Here is a 21,545-nt window from a genome sequence, read left to right on the forward strand (position 1 = left end):
TTAATATTACCTCATACAGGTAAACTGAAAATAGTGTGACAAGAAAAATAGTGGTATTAATCAATTGAAATTTAGTCAAGTTTCTACTGTGTGTATTAGTTACAAGCTATGCTCTGCATGGGGTGTGACAATTTCTAAGCTATGGTCGTGTAAATTTGTTATTTAGCTTGGAAAAGTGCTTTCAAGTCAGTAAGTTTGAACACACACAGCAATCATGTTGAAATATTTGTGAATGAATGTGCTTGACTTGTACGAGAAGATTTTCGGTTGATTGTAGTATTTATTTTATCCCGATTTCATTCAAGCTATCTCGGATTATTGTTACAGTAGAGCACACAGCTTTTTGAGTAAAATGACCTCATAGATCATGTTATACATTGCATTGTTGCATGCTTAACGCTTTACACATACAAAGCCATATGAGCCAACACATCATATGATTTCTTGCAAAATTATATTTTATGTCCGTAGCTTGCTTTGCGTTGCAAGAGCAATTAATTTCCATGTGATAATGCAATGCCTAGTTATTATGACATCATAAAGACAGAGTATGAAAGTTGAAAGACATTTCTATTTGTTTTTCTGTAACAATGGTGCATTGTTGTGTCATAAAAAATATAACTGAACATGTTTATTTCATTATAATTTATCCCCAGTTACTGGGTGAGCTACTCCTAGATCGTCACAATTACACAATTATGACGCGTTACATCAGCAAGCCGGAGAACCTGAAGATCATGATGAACAATCTTCGTGATCAGAGCCGCAACATCCAGTTTGAAGCTTTCCACGTTTTCAAGGTAAGGCTGATCCCATGCTTACCTGAAGCATGCCACCATGCTTAATGCAGTGGTCATGTCATTGGGTTCACCGCCTAAGGTCAATGATCATTGGTTATGCCGATATGAGTGACCACTTCTTTTAAAATGTCAAGTTAAGTTGCTGCCTTTAAAACTTGCTCCAAATTTAATTCAAAACGTGTTTAGATACGGGAAAAAGAATGGTTTAAAATGGTAACTTATCTAACTTGCACTCGTGTGGTAGATTTTGTGTTTTTTTTTCTAATTTTATAACTTCCTTTTAATATTTGCATCTAGTTTCATTCAAACATTTTCATTTTCAAGGCGAAGATAAAGAGAAACTCACTCGATTCATGGTTCCCATGACGACGACCTTTCACTCATTGCAGCAGTTGTTACAAAACGCGTCAAGTAATGCGTGAGTCATCATAATGTCTACAACCCTTTCCGGAATAGCACTTTCTGTAAAGAACCTTACCACATTTGTACTATCCAACTGAAAACAATCCCAAATGTATATAATACGTATTAAATAAAATGTGACACAAAATGGCGGAATTAGAAATTTTTTTGACAATAGCCCCTGGTACTTGTGCTTTTTAGCTGCACAAAATTATACAGAATTCTCTTTTACAGTAAGTTGTTGCATCATTGCTGTCCACTTGGTGGTGTGGTGGACAACGAGGTGGTACCGTTATATTTAAAATTGCCGTTGTAATGTTCTCAGGCATTAATATGCCTGCTCTTGTCTAATGATCCTGGTATATATGTAATATATACTCCTCCAAATTGGTGCAAGACCATGTAAAATAATTTGTCAGATTGAAGATTCTACAGATAAGCGACGACTTAAGCTGTGACTGCGATAAATCATTGCTGAAGTGTTGTGAAGAGTTTCTCCTTTGCTAGGATAAAAATTCTAACATCATAATAACACAATTTTGTGCAGATTATTCTAAACAACCAAGATTTGTTAATTCCAGGACAATGTCGTCTCACGCTGTCCGCACACTTCTCGGGGTAACAAGAGACTGTCGGGGGCTCGCTTACGCTTTCAACACGAAAAGCTCGTACATGATGCTATTTGATATCATGTGAGTGACAGCGGTATGAGATGTCTATGTGATCAGTTAATTGAATGGAATTATATTTACTGGTTTATTTGGTTTAATTTTTTATTTCTAGATATCCGACTTTCACCGATATTCTTCAAAAATCGATTGAACTGTGGTCACATGACCCGGATGTGACAACCCCAGTTTTGAAGGTCGGTAGTAAATTCGCTGCTTTGCGCCCTCAAGTGATCTTTGTTTCGTGCAAATATTAAAAATGTTTTTGTTATTGTCAAGTGCAATGCACAGCTTTCCAGTTGTGTATCCCATTGTCCGTTTTTAATTGTTTTTGTTATTCCCAACTGCATGTCCAATCTCCATCAATAAATTAATGCCAATGTGCTTGACATCTTCATCTTTAAACAGCTTTTTGCTGAGCTGGTTTTGAAGCGAGGACAACGCTTGGACTTTGACGTCGCCTCCCCGAATGGGATATTGTTATTCAAGGAAGCCAGCAAGCTTGTCTGTGGATATGGTAGGTCGAGTGTGATCAGCATTTGGGAAGTTTAAAATGATTTGATTTCAGGTGTAAGTTTGGTATCGTGACAATTCTAAGAATTACGGTCAGGTTTCAAATTGTTAAAAATTCAGAAGGGTGGGAGTTGGAATTGATGCGTTTCTATCGCCGAGTAACGTTGCAAATTTGTGTGCCAAGCATGTGGACTTGAAGATAAATTTGTTTGCTAATTTCAAAGAATTTTTCACAGGTAAGTTACAGAATTCAGTGTTAATGCGACCAACTTACACCCGGCAGGTAATCGTATTCTCGCAATGGGGGAGCCACCAAAAGATCAAGTATTTTCACACCGTTTGAAAGGGATGTCGCTTTGTTTCCGCTTGCTCAAGAACGCGCTTTGTGCCGGTTTGGTCAACTTTGGTGTGTTTCAACTCTACAACGACCCTACATTGGAAGATGCTCTCAATGTATTTGTGAAGCTCGCGATGTCAACCGACAGCTCACATTTTCTAGTAAGCGTACAACAACTGTTTTCTTTAAGGATTTATGACCTGGATGTGTCTGTATTTATGGGTTGGGGTTAAGTTTGAGTTAAACTTTTTGCCATCCCCTGAGCTGTAATGTTCATAATCAAACAAACAGGTATAAACACCTGAAAGTTTACAATGCATTGAAATATTTTTACCTTTTTATACCAGGACTACCCTAAGTTAAGTTCGTCGTACTACTCCCTGCTTGAAGTTGCAATGCAGGATCACATGAACTTCGTTAGTGGGCTACCTCCATCTGTCGTATATCACTTATTGAAGACTCTCACTGATGGACTTACTGGCCTGGGTAGGTGGCCTGGTTACTTATGTGTTGATGTGTTTGTTTATTTATATGCCAGGGTTTGAAAGAGATCATGGAAACATTGTTTGAAAGATTTTGCTGTTTGTCTTAATCTTGCCGTATTTTTAACGTGTAGCTATTTCTTTTGGGTTCAGCTGGTCATTTAGCTTCGTGATCAACTTCAACTTCCATTATTTGTTTTTCCTTGGTTTTGAATTATGACTGGTTCGATTTTCTTGATTAAAACTTTTTTAGTTATTATGGCTAACGGGACGTGACATATTTTTGGGCAATCTGACTGAGATATCCAAAATAATTAAGTAAATGCACGAGCCATACACTGGGTGAAGAACATAATTATGTGAAATCTTGTTGTGGTCGGTCAATTTAACTCCGAACAATTTAATCATCGGTCAGTTAAACCTTCAATAAATCAACCCAAGGACTATTCAACTCACAGATGCTTGTTGGGGTCGTCCTGGGTTTAATCGATCGACAACCAAACTTTTTATATTAAGTGTTACGCGAACGAAGTTTACAACATTTGAGTTTACAACTTTCTAAAAATGCCGGAAACTGTTTTTTTTTAAATCATGCATTTTTCCATGTCACTACTGTAGCCGACCATTTGAAAACTTGCAAAGTGCATTCTTTGTTAAGTAACACTTCCTTTACAATGACGTAACAATCACTCCATTCACTACATCACTATAAGATAGCACTGACCCACACGGCAGATAGACCCATACTTCAGCAGTTGACGTAGGTCGGGCTTATAAAATATGACGCTTGCTTTCAGACACTGTGATATGCACTTGCTGTTGCAATACCTTGGATCACTTGGTCACTTATCTCTTTCGCATCGGCAGCCGTGCTCCAGCGCTCTCTAACGGCGACATCACGTCTGCCGTATCCCTCAAGCGGCGACATAATGAAGTGGACCGCCAACGCGAGCAACACTTTCTTCAAATGATGATCGACAGGCCGGACATATTACAAACGGTGACGTGGCTTCCACTTTAACAGAATATTTGTCGGTTCTAGAACGTTATTGTAGTTGTTAAAATAATAACTGTCTTCTTTTTCAGGCCTTGTCGACCGTGCTTCACACAATTATGTTTGAAGATTGCCGGAACCAGTGGAGCATGTCCAGGCCTTTGTTGGGTCTTATCCTGCTCAACGAAGAGGTACTGGTCGCGTGGTGGCGCTCTGGTGCCCACAAGCCACTTGTCGAGATTGCAACTCTCAGCCAAGTCCATAAAAGTTTTTCTAAAATGGGACAAAAAAATCTAATTCGTAGCAAAATGTTGAACTATGTTGTTGTTAGTGACAGAACTACTAAGCCGTAGCTACATCGAGGCATTTCCTGCAGTTCTGGCGCAAAACATTTTTAAATGCTAGACTACATTTAACTACGTGGTTAACCAGGAGCGTACTTGGCATGTTTGCCTCTGGTGAACTTTCCACCTTAAACTTACGAGGATACCTTTCTTCCCACAGCACATGCCGACGCTGCAGAAGACACTCTGCGAGCCCGGGGTCGAACACGGGCGACTGAACCTGGAATCGGTCTCGAATTGTTTTAACCAATTGATGTTTTGCGTCGATAAGAATCTTCATTCCAAGACACGTGACAGGTTCCATCTGCGTTGCTTCTTTAAGCTTGACATGAGCATGTGGTTGCATTTGCTGGTAGAATAATTGTCGGTTTAACCTGGTTTTTCAGATTTACGCAAAATCTTTCCATGTTTCGACGAGAGGTGAACGATATGATCAAAGCAGCAAGTTCAGGTCAAAACACTGGAGCTGGACTCGATTTAACCGCGAACAGTTCAAATATGATGACGTGACAAGCGCTTCTGTGACGTAATTCGCTATGCAGTAAACTATGACTTTCCACTGTTTTGTCGTCGTTTATTACACATATTAACAACGCTTTCATTCGGTTAAAATTTGAGTGAAATATCACAAGTGACATCTCACCGCAATTACCTGTCATTATTGAGCAATCATTTTCGCGGCTAAAAATCGTTTGTTTCGTCAGTTTTCCGCTGATTTCCTTTGCAATAATCTGTGCTGAATGGTGCTTGTTCTACAGCGAGTTAAATAATGTGCCGGACAACAAACGACCGTGAAAACGCGTTCTTTTCAAATACAACGACATAATTAATGCTTTTGTTTGTTGCTTTATACAACTTGCTGTGATCTTGCCGCAGAATGGAAATTTGTTTACTTTGGAACTGCTTGAAAAGAGGTTTAGTTTCATGTAAACACAATCAGCCATCTCCAAGTGCAGTACAAATTGCTTAAAACTAACAAGTCAAAAAGTATATGCGTCTGGTTTTGGTATATTTTGCTCAGAATCATATGAAACAAAAATTAAAAAAAATAATTAAGTTAAAAAGTCGAACAAGGCCAATGCAGTAAGTTACGGTATATGAAAACGTTTATTTCACAACTAAAGAATGTGCTTACTTTAATTATCTCGTTTTAGATTTACCGTTTATGGCCACAAATCTCCACTTCTAAACTTTAATAAATGATTTTCAAACGTCATGCCAGATTTATTCGTCCAGTGCTGTGCTGCGGAAGGGAACGAAACACCGGAAGATTCGCTTGAATCCAAACTGAACGTTTTAAACTCTTCGTATATGTTTAAAACAAGTCAACGTCTGTCAATCAAACACTGGCGGATATGACGTTTTAACTGGTAATAAAAGAGGAGAAATTTGGACCAGATTAGGTTAATGCCTTAACAAGATAAACGTTTGATAACATAGCGATGACGTCATATTGTTAAACACTGTGTTTATCAATGGCGGAAATTTTAGTGGTGGAAGTAGTCTGGAAGACATTAATACTGGAAGGAAAAACTGGACAAATTCAACTCATAGAGCATATGTTCACTTCAAATCGCCAGTGTTTACCAGTGCAAGCGCATACAGAACAGCAGCAATTTACTTACTTCCTTGTTATTTGAATACGCTTATCGCTGGTGTGTTATCAACATGTAAAAAAGTCCTATATTTACGATGATATTGTCACCACCTGCGTCAGCACAAGTTTTTCTTTCCCCACATGGAAGACGAAAAATAAAATGAATGAAATCCATTTTCTTCTACTTTCTGGTGAATCCCCCAATGTGTTTTTTTTTTCTGTGAGCTCCTTGCCTGATCCAGGCTTCCGAAATAATGTGACATCCTTTTCACTGCATGACCTTCTCCATCCTTCTCTGTTCTTAGCTATTTTATGCAGTGTTCTTGCGTTTGTAACAAACACAGTAAGTAGTTTCATGGCCTCGAAGCTGAAGGCAGCGTCGATGAATCCGGATTGAATTGTTTAAAACTTTTTTGCAGATAAACAATTCCAACTGCAGTAACATTTCTATTGACATGTTTATTAAATTTCTATGGCATAACAGTTCCAATTCCATACTGGAACTAGAAGACAGTGCGATTTATTACAGAGATAGATTTTTCAATCGTGGATCTGTTGTCAGATAGCTGGTTCTAGGCTGATTTATATAGGCCTGTTGTGAGTTCCGGATATGATTGGATATGCAATACCATCATAAACATTAAAACGCATTTGTTTGCAAGCAATTTTACTTGCATAAGAATGTAACTCCATGTCAGTTGCAGTAGTAGCTTTAGGGTTAGGCGAGCAAGGAGGCCGCCTCGGGCCCTCCTCGGAGAGACACTCCATGTTTGAGTATACGCGCTCTAAACGAACAAACATTGAATACGAATATTATTGTTAACTATTTGCAGTTTTTCAGGACAGGAGTCATTCATTAGTTCATGCTAATTAGTTGTATGAACTGTAAATAGGAAGTTGTGTGAATCGAAACTCTGTGTTAATTTGTCCCTTCCTGTTATAAAATTACTTTCACATAAGTTGATGTTTAAACGGTCACGTGATTTAAGAAATCATGCCAAGACGAAAACAGTTGTGTTCTCTGCTGATATTAGCGTTCCATAGCAATAAAGAAATGAAGGGTGTAAGATCTTGAGCGCCATAGAGCAATTTTACGCAGCGAAAAACTGAGAAGAAATAAACAAGAAATGTTGAGCAGTTTTGTTTTTTAAAAGAAAGCAAACTTTTACGCGTTCTACAAAATGAAAATTCAAAATGTCGGAGGATCATGTCCTCAGACTTACTAGGCACAAACTAGGCATAAATTGCTGCGTCTCTCCTAATTTTGAGGCCCCCAAACCTAAGTGGCGCCATACTTCACCTTGCCCTCCACAAACTGAGAGATACCACTGGCTAGTTGCTTTGTTCATTTAACCTTAATTTGGGCAAAAAGGGTTTTTACCCCTTCATTGTTATTGTTTCGTGAAAGCAAAATACAACACGCAAAGACTTTGTAAATTTTTTAAAACTTCCTCGTGCATTTGCTGATCTTTTATTCTTGAAATGATAAACGTAGCTTTATTTCGGGTGGTTTTTTCAAAACTCTACGTTTAATATGAGCAAAGGTTAAACGTTAAGGCCATTTAATTTTTCCTTCGCATCCATGATCTTTCAACCTCGACGCTGAGTGGTTGCATTAGGGCGCTGTCTTGTTGACTTCGTGGCCGTCACATGTCAGTCCTTAGGACTATTATGTTCTTTTCTGCGTGTTTCTACCTGCGTTGCTGCATGTGTAACAAATGTGGCTTTAACTATATTTATTCTTGTTACTATATTTAGTCTGTATTTGAGCACTAGTTTAGATTTTGGCATCGTTTGGATTATGGTTTGCGCATTTTTATTATTTGGTTTATTGATTGATTGGTTTGTTTGCTTGTTTTAGTTCTTCTCTGAACTTAAAGGGTTTGTTTTGTGAATATAATTTGCTTTTTTGTGTTTGTATTTGTTGTCTTGGAGCTTTGCGTTATTATGATTGGTTTATTTTGTCGCCGGTAGGTGTCGTGTTTGCTTCAATTTTTACGCTATTGGGGTTTAACACTGTTGAAAGTTGTTCTTGTCGCATTTGTTGCGCGCACCAGTGATGCCGCCCGCTCCTCCCGCTAATTACAAAATTCCCCGCCCAGTTTCTTCCTAAAATGTTCAGAGTACATGGAGCAGTTCGGTTAGTGAGTGTTGGTGACAGGGCGTTGTCTCTACTCCATGCTTTTACAGCGATCTTTTCTCTTCTAATTTTAGCGTTAAGTCGATGCCTCTGTTGTGTGCAGTTTTTAAATATAAGTTCTCACCAACACTCAGGTGTGACTCTTTCACTGGGGTTCGTCGTGAAAGGAGCTACAGACCTTGCTAAACATCTGCGTTTTACGTAACAAATGTTTTTTGCGTGCTTGCTTTATGCTGTGTGACTTGCTTTCAATTTGTAACACACTTTACTTTCCTGTGACGTCAGCGTTGATTGATGAACTTGGCATAAAACAAGCAGTTTATTCGCAAATTACTAAAACAAGTTTGTTGGTCCTTTGTTGACTAATCGTGTCGATCCAGGTCTATGGGTACGTGGCTTCAGGTTAGGAGCGAAATAGAATGGTCCCTGTATTAAGCGTGTCCTTCAATATTTGCATAGTTGGGTTCATATAACTCACTCATATGCATGCTGGTCTGCTGTTTATTACAAAACATCGCTTATATTGTCTGCACGGCTTTGTATTTATTGGTTCATAAACAAATGTCTTGTAAAAACTAGGGCTGGAACAATTTGGCCAGCTAATATTAGCCGCTAGCGACTAAGAGCTCTTGGCGACTAAAGATTTTGTCCGCCATTAACCGAAAACGTACAAGTAGGAAAGAATTGGGGACAAAACTGTTGATAATTCATTAATTCAAGTAAATGTGTTACTCTGTTAATCATTTTATTGCTGGAATACCAACTTTGTGGGCTAGCATAACATAAGTTGCTAATATAACACTTTTCATCACATCTATCAATAACACAGGCCAACAAAAAAAATTTTTTTTCAAAAGGCATGATATGTTAGATCGATTTAGGGGTATATCAGGGGCGCTGAGTCCGAAAATGCCATTACTTTTGCTGAATTGGCTCTAGTTTTTGAGATATTGCTTTTTCCTAAATACGTAATGAAAAGTTACAAATGTATGCTAGTGAGTAACGTAGGTTAACAAAAACTGAAGCCATGTGAAGCAGCTATTTAGTTTTGCCCAAATGTTGAGTTGTCTGGCACAAATTTCTTGCTTGAGAGGTAAATAAGACCTTTGATTAGTTTATATCATCTCCCATCAAGCACTAACATAAGCCTTAACATCAACACTTAGCATAACATTCTTGATTCGGCAACAAAAATAATGTTTTACCGGGACAGAGAAGAAATGTTAATGCAATTTTTCTCTCAAGAAGAAAATTTTGTGTACTGTAAAAACAACGAAGGACTTCTTTCATCTATGGGTCTACTTGAGTATAAACCAGAAGAATGGAGGTCATTCATTGACAACCCCAAGAAAGGCTTGAAATGTGCTACTTCACAACGAAAATAAGTTTGCCTGTGGTCTAATTGGCCACTCAGTCGTTTTAAAGGAACACTACCAAAGTGTAAAGATGATCTTGAAGAAACTTTCTTATACTGAGCATAACTGGGAGATATGCGTTGATTTGAAAATGTTTAACTTTCTCTTAGGACAACAAGGCGGCTACACCAAGTATCCCTGCTTTATTTGTTACTGGGATAGTCGGGCCACTGATCAACGCTGGATTAAAAAGGAATGGCCCATACGTGAACAGCTTGTGCACGAAGATAAAAACATTGTAAATGAACCTTTGGTCATTTGTGATCGCATCATTTTACCCACATTGCACATCAAACTGGGTTTGATAAAACAATTTGTCAAGGCCTTAGATTAGATAAAGATGGTGCTTGTTTTGATCACCTGTGCAAAGTATTTCCTGGTGTTAGTATTGAAACGCTGAAAGCAGGAATTTTTGATGGGCCACAAATACGAAAATTAATTTAATATTAAGTTTTTCCATCACATATGACTGAAGTTGAGAAGGCAGCTTGGCACTCTTTCGTTGCAGTTGCAAAAGGATTTCTCGGAAACATAAAAGCAAGCAACTATGTGGATCTCATAGAAGTAAAGCTTACAAACTTTCAAGCTCTTGGACCAAGGATGAGCATAAAAGTTCACTATATCTATTCAGTTACTTGGATCGCTTCCCTGAAAACCTTGGAAATATGAGTGAGGAACAAGGTGAAAGGTTTCACCAAGATATCAAATCAATAGATGAGGATATCAAGGTAGATGTGAAACTCACATGATGGCAGATTACTGCTGGTGCCTAATGCGAAGCTGTCCACAACCAGACTACAGGCGAAAGTCGTACAAGAGAACTTTCCTGCAGATGACTTTAAGCTAATATGAGTAATTAACTAGAGTGCATCTAAAAACTTCACTAATGCACATCCTGAGATGGGTATATTTTTTCGTATAGTGTTTTGTTTTGAATACTCCGTGGCAAATAAAAAAATTGATTGCTTGTTTATTTCGTACTTGGTTTGTTATTACCAAATTACTGCTATTTATTGTTCACTTCAAGCAAGTTTTAATGTGGTATTGGAAGCTTAGTCTCACACATTGCAATATGTTAAGAGAATCTGTTGAAAAGACGAATAAATGGGGCATTTTTTGTGTTGAATATACGGAAAAGAATAGACTTATGCAGCACTTCTTCATTTAGCTAATCTCATTGCGTCTTTAGCTTTTGCTCATTCTTGTGGATTTAGTGCAGGTTGACTCACAACAACATTTAATATAGGCTGTTCCTTAAGATAAAATGCAACCTACGTTCAAAATTAAAAGGTACCAAAAATATCAAAATTCGCAAATATCTTAAAAACTAGAGCCAATTTGCAAAAACTAATGGCATTTTCGAGCTCAGCGCCCCTGATATACCCTAAAATCGTTCTTACCTTCCACGCCAAAATTTTTTTGTTGGCCAGTGTAATATAGCAGTTTTGTACGCGATTGACAATGTGACATGACAATTAGCGACTATGATGGCTAACGGTAAAAGAAAATCAGCTAAAATTCCCAGCCCTAGTAAAAACATGGCGAATATATTCACGTGGAAAGTATAATTGAATGACGGTGTGGTGCCAAATTTGTACTGGGTATTGTGACGTAAAAATGTCGCATGACTCAGAGTTTGTCTTCCTGCAAACTTCTTAAGGTTTGTTTTGTTATTTGTAAGTTAAATTTGTATCTTTAAGTTTTACCTGAATACGACGGCAAACTGTAAGATTTTTAATTGAAAAAATTACTCTGAGTCATGCGACATTTTTACGTCACAATGCCCGGAACAAATTTAGCAAGACAACTTTACATTAGATTATGACGTGCAGTATAACAGAATGACAAAATGAATATATTATGACGTAATACACGTGGCAACTTATAGTTACAGTTTGCTGCGTTGCCGGTCTAAATACAGTTCAATGTTTACTTGGTTGGTTAAAATCAACTCGTGGATTTCATTCAGTCGCAACGAAGTTTCATTTTAGTTTCTTTAAGAGGTTCACGCGCTCCCTTCCAAAGAACCCAAAGAATTCCATTATAACTTCCACTTGATTGACGTATCCAGACTCCATTGAGGTATGATAAGCCGCAGCCACCAAACCACCATCCCTGAGATCCTCCACGGCTAGTTGCGCAGTTCGTATAACTAATATATTAAAACATGAAAGATTAAAATTACTTTGTTGCATGTATTTATATTCTATCTTATACGTTACTGGCAGGATATAACTGAAAATTCTACTGAGGTTGTGGCATTTAATGTATATTTATTTAAACATATTTGTTCCTGAACATAAGATGACGTACCTGGAATCGTTATCTCTATCTTCTGTCGAGAAAGAGCGACCATTATGATATGCTAAACTGTCCCCTGCATTTCCGCTGTATCCGGAAACACGAAGCCGATATAAATTTTCAGCGGATTCGATCGAAAACGAGCTGCAGAAACAACAACTTGCTTTAAAAGGTTCGAATCCAGACAACTAAGCTGTAATTTACTCAACAGAGTTTTACGTTGATTAATAAATGTAAGATTTATAAAATCTTCGTTATTTATGTCACAACGATCGTGTTATGACCTATAATCGGCGTGAGCTTGGTTTCCATCGAAATCCCACAGCTCTATCTTGAGTCTGCATCTCCCTCCACGCGTCATCTCGTGGATGTTGTCGAGTCCTGTAAGTAATGAAGCACGAATAATAAGAACAAAAAACATCAAAATAAAATGCGTTTAAGTTGAACAAACTTCCTCTTACCAAGCCAAAATTCCCCATCAATCTGGCCAAAACCGTTCGCGTAGTCGTCCCATGGTCGCCCGAAATTAACACTTCCGTCAATTCTTCTTTGAAAAATCTGTTAGTAGTTTAATTTTACATTTTAGCACAAGTGTAATACGTTTAATTTATATGTTTAAATAATCTTCAGTCTATTACGTCATAATACAAGAAGTACGGCAATATTTACAATACGCAAGATATATCTTGATAAGTTAGATCTCTTATTCCAGTGGCATGTTCATATTTTTGCTAAAATTTTAAGTTAAAAAAAGTTAAAACTCATATTATAAGTAGCTGTTTGCTGCAGGTAATTTGGGTGAAATAAATCAGGTTTACGTGGCGCTCGTTGAATTTCGCTCGTTTTCACTACAAGCGACTTATGCAGTTCAATGCAATTGTATCGCATGCTGAATAAACAAAGCGAATTAGACACAACAGTAATATTGGCATGTAACTGAGTAATTATTAGCGTACAGTGATTTTTATGCATCGTGGCACGTGATCCAATGTGGGCTTATGATCCTCTCTGCACAACCGCACACAACTAACACTCCCACAGCAATCATTGTTCCATTGTTGCGGATAGTTGCATTAAACTTACAAATACACGGTTATATTAAACAGTTTTCAATCCATTTGTTTGAGTTTGTCGATAAGCGTTTTCGAATTAACCACAAGTTGGCAAACAACCTTCATTCAACGTTTTGAAAATTAAGTTTCAGAAAAGAGGAAAAAGGCAGATTTAAAAAAGCGCGAATGCGTGTGGAACCAAATTCATTGTCGTTTGTGTTTTCTTACATTCTTGCTACAATGCAAATGAATAGCATACAACGCATTGCCACCTTGAAGTTCACACAACTTGATAACTATCGCTTCAATACTACACAGTAAGTGTGTATACTTCTATACCTTATAGCTTATACCTTATACTTTTATACCTTTCAATATTACTGTAAGTTCAATATAATTAGTAATCTATTCCACATATAGCTGTGGAAAGTCTTTCACTCACCGTCCATCCATCCTCGCAGTAAACTTCAACCCCACTCGTCAAAGTGTTCCGACCCTTGCTTGCTGACGGAGAACATGACGTAATACTAGATGGTGTTGTCGTGGTAACAGTGCTGGTTGCAGTAGATGGCGTTGTCGTGGCAACTGTGGTAGTAGCCATGGTCGTGGTACTGGGAGGTGTAAGAAGCTCCTCGATTTCTGGAAACAATTTTTTGTTGTAAACAAGATTGTACTTTTCCAGCAAGGTCCAAGGCAAAACTCGGTGGTATTAAGCAATAAACAAACAATAGACAACAAGCATAGACCATAGCATATAAGTTCTTTATAAGTGGTTGCACGTAGATTGTAAAGTTTCTGTAGTTTACATCGTTTGGTTGGTTGCCAGATGCTTTTAAAATAACAAAGTCACAATAATAATCGATTAACACATGACTTTTATTGCGGAGTTCTTATGCTCGCATGAAAATTGACGATGATTAAAATAATTAGTCTATGATCAGAAATCAACTTACTTGCCAGTCTGGTGACTATGTCGGTTCCTAGCGACCCCAGAGCGCACGATTCTCCTTGCATCCCCTTCTGTCCAACTCCTCCGGGTTCTCCTTTGGCTCCTGGATCCCCCTGAGCTCCCGGAATTCCGGAGTTTCCAGATCTACCGACATCACCTTTGTCTCCTTTCTGCATGGTGGAGTTGACCACGTCATTGTTACAGTCAGTGGTAAGGACTTGACGACGTTCTTCCGAGTAGGTCATCATGACGTAACAAGCCAATGATAACAGAAGAACCGCTCCTCTCATGGTTGACTATGAAGATCTTCTGTTGAAGTTGATGATATGAAATCCCACCAAATCACTGCTCGTTTTATAACCAATTTCGCTTCTACGTTGACGTCATATAGGCTTGGAAACTTGGTACCAAAACTTCAAAATATTTTCTACGAAATATCGAAATTCCTTTCTTGACGAAAAACATGTTTTGCACAAACACAATCAAAGCTCAAATGTTTAAAAAAAGCATAAGTATTAAGAAAGCTTGTACGTCAAGAAGCGTGAGAAAGTGACGATAAACATCTAATTTATGTGCCGGAGAACATTTTAATAAGATCATTGACGTCACAAGATGCTTATTTTTGACAGAAATATTTTCAACGCAAGCGATGACGAAGAAAGATTAAATTTTTTACTTAAGGACATGAACTGCATTTGCGTCAGTAACAGAAAACATGACGCTGAATATGAGGTATGCAGTAGTACAACCAAAATTAATATTTCCCAGAACAATTTCTAAAGTGACAATTAGCATCATTTATTATTATCGGCATTTTATTATTATTTCCTCAATGTTTGAAAAGTGTCTTTGATCAAGAAAGTTTTTACTTGCATATAGGCAACATGCATATATGCAGCATCCTACGTCGAACTCACTTTGTCAATGCACTACTTTGATACAGATTCCATCATGAATTTTGTAATCCAACTGTGGTAATGTGCATGCATGACCTGATATGTATTGATCGTCGTCGACACATATTCATCTTTTTATTGGTCCGCACAAGTTAAGCCAAATACCTACATTCTGCAAGATTGAGCCAATTCACTGAACTCAAATGCCTTTTTTTGACGCAGTTGCCCAGTGCATTGTAGTTATCGTCGTATTTCTTTTCTGTTGTCATTGTATTATTTTATTGTACTGTGGGGCCTTGGTTATAAAAAAGCTCACAAATTCCGTTCAAAATCTCAGTCAACAATTAAAGTTTTAAGCATGGAGGTACATGAGTCGTTTCACAAAAGATAAGCTGTTTGCTCATGTTGTAATATTCTGTAAAGTCGTTATAAATAACTTAAAATCATAGCAATTGATGAAATCGACAGCAAGGTAAGAAAGTTCACAGCTAGAAACAGTTATGGATCGCTTCTCGGTTTGAACCGCCCATGTAATAGCAACTTTATCGAACACGCACCTTCCGATCTGGAGTTCACATAAAGTTTACACAACAACCACCTACGCATAAGAGAAATTAATTGCTTGAGGCAACGCAATTTTTCTCTGCTGATAATTCTCAGATTACCTGATGATATCATCATAGTGGTATCACTTAGTTTCCTGGTATTGTTTTATTTTTAATGTATTTTTACTTGGAGTTCCATGTTATCATTGAACCATTTAGCCATTTAGCTTTATCTTTATGTTACCGTACTTTTGTAATTCGTCAGAGCAATGTTGAAGTATATATATTTGAAAATCACGTTGTCTCCCTTTTAGCTGGCTTCTGAAAATGGCGCTTTTTTTCTTTCAAACATTTTCAAGAATATGTCATCCCGCTTTTTTTAGATCGACTTGTTCATGTTTTTTTTGGAGATTTTATCATTTTGCACCATTATTTGGCACTTTGTTGCATCGTATCCATTGTGTTACCTCGCAAAACAATTATCAATTTTTCAAAAAAACTTTATCATTAGCAACCACATCTGAACGAAGCCTTTATATAAATTTCCTCATTTGATTTTCGAAAGATTTATGCCGGTGTCCAGGTGCAAAAAACGTCAAAGGTAAAAGTTCTCAAAATATTGCAGGAACTAAGTTTAAGGTTTCACGTTATTCCGCCTTGAATAACCAATCAGATGAAAAATTACGTATTTCATGTTGTAGAACATGTGTTTTGTGCCCAAATGTTTTCACAGCATACGACACATTTACAACAACAGCATGTTGCTTTGTATTGTTGTTTACCAAATCGACATTCTACATATCATATTGTAAAAACATTAACTCCAATTTTTTCTTCCAATTAAAAAAATTCTACTAACACAGATCTCACGTTTAAAATCAAAGAAAAATCTGATATTACCTAAGTGTATTCAAATTTTAAAAAATCAGATTCTGTCAAATCAATGTCTTCTGACAAAGCTGATATAATTTAATCAATCTGTTAGCTTATTTCAAATATATTTGATCTCTATTTTTTGTTATATCTGTAAAGGTATACAAAAGGCTAGGCGAAGTGTTGAACCTTACAGATGAATCGGCCATTTTAGGTATCTTTGTTTCAAAAATGTGAGTATAAGTCGTCCTCGTATTGCCTAGCCATGCTTGTGTAATGCGTTGTCTATGCTTTTTGTATGCATTCACCAACTATCTGTTGCAGTATAACCAACTTGAAATATTGGAGCAACAATGAGCAGATTTTGACGGGAACGCTTCGTCTTCTCGGTGATTTATCAATTGGCTTCAGTTCTGTGAGAAAACTCGTGAAATTAGGAACAATTCGCTTCCTGTTGGAAAATGACCCGGTAAATCGAATACCTTGATAAAATTTGGGTTCCTTCATTTACAGCTTTGGCTTATATTTGCTTACTCACTTACAAGCCAAAGGGTAACAAAATGAAGATTGGTGCTGTTCTAAGCATGTTAATGTACTTGGGACCACTTTACTAATGGCACATATCCACACTTGCTTTGGTGACTTGTAGTGTTTATTTCAACTGAGCACAAGATTTTTAACTTGCAGAGCTCTCATTTTCCTTTCTTGAATGTCGATTCAAAAATCTCTGATCTTCGATGTCGGACAACTTTCTACACTTCCCTTGGGAGGTTGCTTCTTGTTGATTTGGGTAGGTTATGAAAATAATCATATAATCATCCATTTTTATCCAAATTTAGTCCAAAACGTGGTTAGATACTGGAAAAAGAATGGTTTAAAATGGTAACTTATCTAACTTGCATTTGTGTGGTAGATTTTGTGTTGTTTTTTCTAATTTTACAATTTCCTTTTCATATTTGCATCTAGTTTCACTCAAACATTTTCATTTTCAAGGTGAAGATGAAGAGAAACTCACTCGATTCATGGTTCCCATGACGACGACCTTTCACTCATTGCAGCAGATGTTACAAAACGCGTCGAGTAATGCGTGAGTCATCATAATGTCTACAACACTTTTCTGAATCGCACTTTCTGCAAAGAACATTACCCCATTTGTACTATCCAACTGAAAACAATCCCAAATGTGTATAATTATATACATATGAAATAAAATGTGACAAAAGGGCGTAATAAAAATTTTTTTGACAATGACCCTGGTACTTGTGCTTTTTAGCCCAAAATTATACAGACTTCTCTTTTAAGTTGTTGCGTGCTTTTAAATTTTCACCATTTGATATAATTGGAACTTTAGTTTATTGGGATAATGTTGCACCAGAAAGGTTCGGGTCTCGTCATTATCATTGCTGTCCACTTGGTGGTGTGGTGGACATCGAGGTGGCACAGTTAATATTTAAAATTGCCGTTGTAGTGATCCCAGGCGTTGATATAATGCTTGCTCTTGTCTAGAAGTCCTGGTACAGTATATATATAATATATACTCCTCCCAATTGGTGCAAGACCATATAAAATAATTTGTCAGATTGAAGATTCTACAGATAAGCGACGACTTAAGCTGTAGCTGCGAGAAATCATTGCTGAAGTGTTGTGAAGAGTTTCTCCGTCGCGAGGATAAAAATTCCAATATCATACTAACACATTTTTGTGCAGATTATTCTAAACAACCAACATTTGTTAATTCCAGGACAATGTCGTCTCACGCTGTCCGCACACTTCTTGGGGTAACAAGGGACTGTCGGGGGCTCGCTTACGCTTTCAACACGAAAAGCTCGTACATGATGCTATTTGATATCATGTGAGTGACAGCGGTATGAGATGTCTATGTGATAAGTTAATGGGATGGAATTATATTTAGTGGTTTATTTGGTTAAATTTTTTATTTCTAGATATCCGACTTTCACCGACATTCTTCAAAAATCGATTGAACTGTGGTCACATGACCCGGATGTGACAACCCCAGTTTTAAAGGTCGGTAGAAAATCCGCTGCTTAGCGCCCTCAAGTGATCTTTGCTTCGTGCAAATTTTAAAGTAAAAAATGTTTTTGTCATTGTCAAGTGCAATGCATAGCTTTCCAGTTGTGTATCCCATCGTCCATCTTTATTTGTTTTTGTTATCCCCAACTGCATGTCCAATCCCCCATCAATATATTCGTGCCAATGTGCTTGACATCTTCATCTTTAAACAGCTTTTTGCTGAGATGGTTTTGAAGCGAGGACAACGTTTGGACTTTGACGTCGCCTCCCCGAATGGAATATTGTTGTTCAAGGAAGCCAGCAAGCTTGTCTGTGGATATGGTAGGTCAAGTGTGATCATCATCTGGGAAGTTTAAAATGATTTGATTTCAGGTGTGTAAGTTTGGTATCTCGACAATTCTAAGAATTACGGTCAGGTTTCAAATTGTTAAAAATTCCGAGGGGCGAGAGTTGGAATTGATAAGTTTCTATTGCCGGGTAACCTGGCAAATTTGTGTGCCATGTAGACTTGAAGATAAATTTGTTTGCTAATTTCCAAGAATATTTCACAGATAAGTTACAGAATTCAGAGTTAATGCGACCAACTTATATCCGGCAGGTAATCGTATTCTCGCAATGGGGGAGCCACCAAAAGATCAAGTATTTTCTGACCGTTTGAAGGGGATGTCGCTTTGTTTCCGCTTGCTCAAGAACGCGCTTTGTGCCGGCTTGGTCAACTTTGGTGTTTTTCAACTCTACAACGACCCGACGTTGGAAGATGCTCTCAATGTATTTGTGAAGCTCGCGACATCAACCGACAGCTCACATTTTCTAGTAAGCGTACAACAACTGTTTTCTATAAGGTTTAATAACTTGGGTGTGTCTGTATTTATGGGTTGGGGTTAAGTTTGAGTTAAACTCTCTGCACATTCCCTGAGCTGTAATGTACATAATCAAACAAACAGGATTAAACACCTGAAAGTTTACAATGCATTGATATATTTTTACACTTCTATACCAGGACTATCCTAAGTTAAGTTCGTCGTACTACTCCCTGCTTGAAGTTGCAATGCAGGATCACATGAACTTCGTTAGTGGGCTGCCTCCATCTGTCGTATATCACTTATTGAAGACTCTCACTGATGGACTTACTGGCCTGGGTAGGCGGCCTGGTTACTTAAATGTTGATGTGTTTGTTTATTTATATGCCAGGGTTTGAAAGAGATCATGGAAACATTGTTTGAAAGATTTTGCTGTTGGTCTTAATCTTGCCGTACTTTTTGACATCTAGCTATTTCTTTTGGGTTCAGCTGGTCATTTAGCTTCGTGATCAACTTCTCCTTCACCTTCCATTATTTGTTTTTCCTTAGTTTTGAATTATGACTGGTTCGAATTTCTTGATAAAAGTTTTCTTTTAGTTATTATGGCTAACGGGATGTGACGTATTTTTGGGCAATCTGACTGAGATATCCAAAAAAATAAGTAAATGCCAGAAAGCGGTTTTTCTAAATTATGCATTTTTCACTGTCACTACTGTAGCCGGCCATTTGAAAACTTGCCAAGTATATTCCTTGTTAAGAAACACTTCCTTTGCAATCACATAACAATCACTCCATTCGCTACATCACTATAAGATAGAACTGACCCAAACCGCAGAAAGACCCATACTATAGCAGTTGATGAAGTTCGGGCTTATAAAATATGATGCTTGCTTTCAGACACTGTGATATGCACTTGCTGTTGCAATACCTTGGACCACTTGGTCACTTATCTCTTTCGCATCGGCAGCCGGTCTCCAGCGCTCTCTAACGGCGACATCACGTCTGCCGTATCCCTCAAGCGGCGACATAATGAAGTGGACCGCCAACGCGAGCAACACTTTCTTCAAATGATGATTGACAGGCCGGACATATTACAAACGGTGACGTGGCTTCAACTTTAACAGAATATTTGTCGGTTCCACAACGTTATTGTAGTTGCTAAGATAATAACTGTCTTATTTTTCAGGCGTTGTCGACCGTGCTTCACACAATTATGTTTGAAGATTGCCGGAACCAGTGGAGCATGTCCAGGCCTTTGTTGGGTCTTATCCTGCTCAACGAAGAGGTACTGGACGCGTGGTGGCGCTCTGGTGCCCATAAACCACTTGTCGAGATTGCGACTCTCGGCCAAGTCCATGAAAGTTTTCCTAAAATGGGACAAAAAAATCTAATTCGTAGCAAATTGTTGAGTTATGTTGTTGTTAGTGCAAGAACTACTAAGCCGTAGCTACATCGAGGCATTTCCTACAGTTCTGGCGCAAAACATTTTTAAATGCTTGACTACATGTAACTACGTGGTTAACCAGGAGCGTACTTGGCATGTTTGCCTCTGGGGAAATTTCCACCTTAAACTTACGAGGATAACTTCCTTCCCACAGCACATGCCAACGCTGCAGAAGACACTCTGCGAGCCCGGGGTCGAACACGGGCGGCTGAATCTCGAGTCGGTGTCGAATTGTTTTAACCAATTGATGTTTTGCGTCGATAAGAATCTTCATTCCAAGACACGTGACAGGTGCAATTTGCGTTGCTTCTTTAAGCTTGACATGATCATGTGGTTGAATACCTTCTGCTTTTTCAGATTTACGCAAAATCTTTCTATGTTTCGACGAGAGGTGAACGATATGATGAAAGCAGCAAGTTCAGGTCAAAACACTGGAGACGGACTCGATTTAACCGCAAACAGTTCAAATATGATGACATGACAAGCGCTTCTTTGACGTAATTCGCTATGCTGTAAACTGTGACTTTCCACTGTTTTGTCGTCGTTTATCGCGCATATTAACAACGTTTTCATTCGGTTAAAATTTGAGTGTGAAATAGCACAAGTGACATCTCATCGCAATTACCTGTCATTATTGAGCAATCATTTTAGCGGCTAAAAATTGTTTGATTCGTCAGTTTTCCGCTGATTTCCTTTGCAATAATCTGTGCTGAATGGGGCTTGTTCTACAGCGAGTTAAATAATGTGCCGGACAATAAACGACCGTGAAAACGCGTTCTTTTCAAATACAACGACATAATTAATGCTTTGTTTGTTGCTTTATACAACTTGCTGTGGTCCGTACAGTAGCTTAGGCTGCTTGTTTCACTTCGTCTGATGATCATGTCAGTGCAGGGCTTGAAATTCGGCGACGTTGAGGATGGATTTTCTTGGTCTTGCCGCAGAGTGGAATTTTGTTTACT

General features: G+C 38.0%; 3 protein-coding genes across 4 annotated transcripts; 2 read left to right on the forward strand and 1 right to left on the reverse strand.

Annotated features, from left to right (window-relative positions):
- Positions 1-660: 660 nt before the first annotated feature.
- On the forward strand, positions 661-5,364 carry LOC143449049 (exportin-7-like). Of its 2 annotated transcripts, XM_076949087.1 has the most exons (11): positions 661-800; positions 1,125-1,218; positions 1,784-1,894; positions 1,986-2,067; positions 2,279-2,387; positions 2,667-2,881; positions 3,068-3,206; positions 4,000-4,202; positions 4,289-4,387; positions 4,701-4,837; positions 4,927-5,364. In XM_076949087.1, the coding sequence occupies exons 2-11, from the start codon at positions 1,154-1,156 to the stop codon at positions 5,048-5,050; spliced, it is 1,284 nt and encodes a 427-aa protein (XP_076805202.1). In that variant the 5' UTR covers positions 661-800; positions 1,125-1,153; the 3' UTR covers positions 5,051-5,364. The 2 variants fall into 2 exon arrangements, with proteins under 2 accessions (XP_076805202.1, XP_076805203.1); XM_076949088.1 differs by lacking the exon at positions 661-800 and having other exon boundaries at positions 1,151-1,218; positions 1,750-1,894.
- Positions 5,365-11,413: 6,049 nt separating this feature from the next.
- LOC143449057 (microfibril-associated glycoprotein 4-like) lies at positions 11,414-14,333 on the reverse strand. Its single transcript, XM_076949099.1, has 6 exons — positions 13,999-14,333; positions 13,488-13,684; positions 12,455-12,551; positions 12,278-12,374; positions 12,006-12,137; positions 11,414-11,844 (listed from the first exon to the last, which is right to left on the reverse strand). The coding sequence occupies exons 1-6, from the start codon at positions 14,282-14,284 to the stop codon at positions 11,658-11,660; spliced, it is 996 nt and encodes a 331-aa protein (XP_076805214.1). The 5' UTR covers positions 14,285-14,333; the 3' UTR covers positions 11,414-11,657.
- A 1,646-nt stretch (positions 14,334-15,979) lies between these two features.
- On the forward strand, positions 15,980-21,204 carry LOC143449890 (exportin-7-like; the record flags this gene model as incomplete). The annotated part of the gene is made up of 14 exons (XM_076950218.1): positions 15,980-16,036; positions 16,468-16,541; positions 16,633-16,777; positions 16,996-17,098; positions 17,302-17,395; positions 18,050-18,160; positions 18,252-18,333; positions 18,552-18,660; positions 18,938-19,152; positions 19,340-19,478; positions 20,037-20,239; positions 20,326-20,424; positions 20,738-20,874; positions 20,941-21,204. Coding segments are annotated over 14 exons (1,692 nt in total), but the record flags the coding sequence as incomplete, so codon positions are not given.
- Between the last annotated feature and the right edge of the window lie 341 nt (positions 21,205-21,545).

This window comes from Clavelina lepadiformis, chromosome 3 (assembly GCF_947623445.1).
Source record: "Clavelina lepadiformis chromosome 3, kaClaLepa1.1, whole genome shotgun sequence".
NCBI lineage: Eukaryota > Metazoa > Chordata > Ascidiacea > Aplousobranchia > Clavelinidae > Clavelina > Clavelina lepadiformis.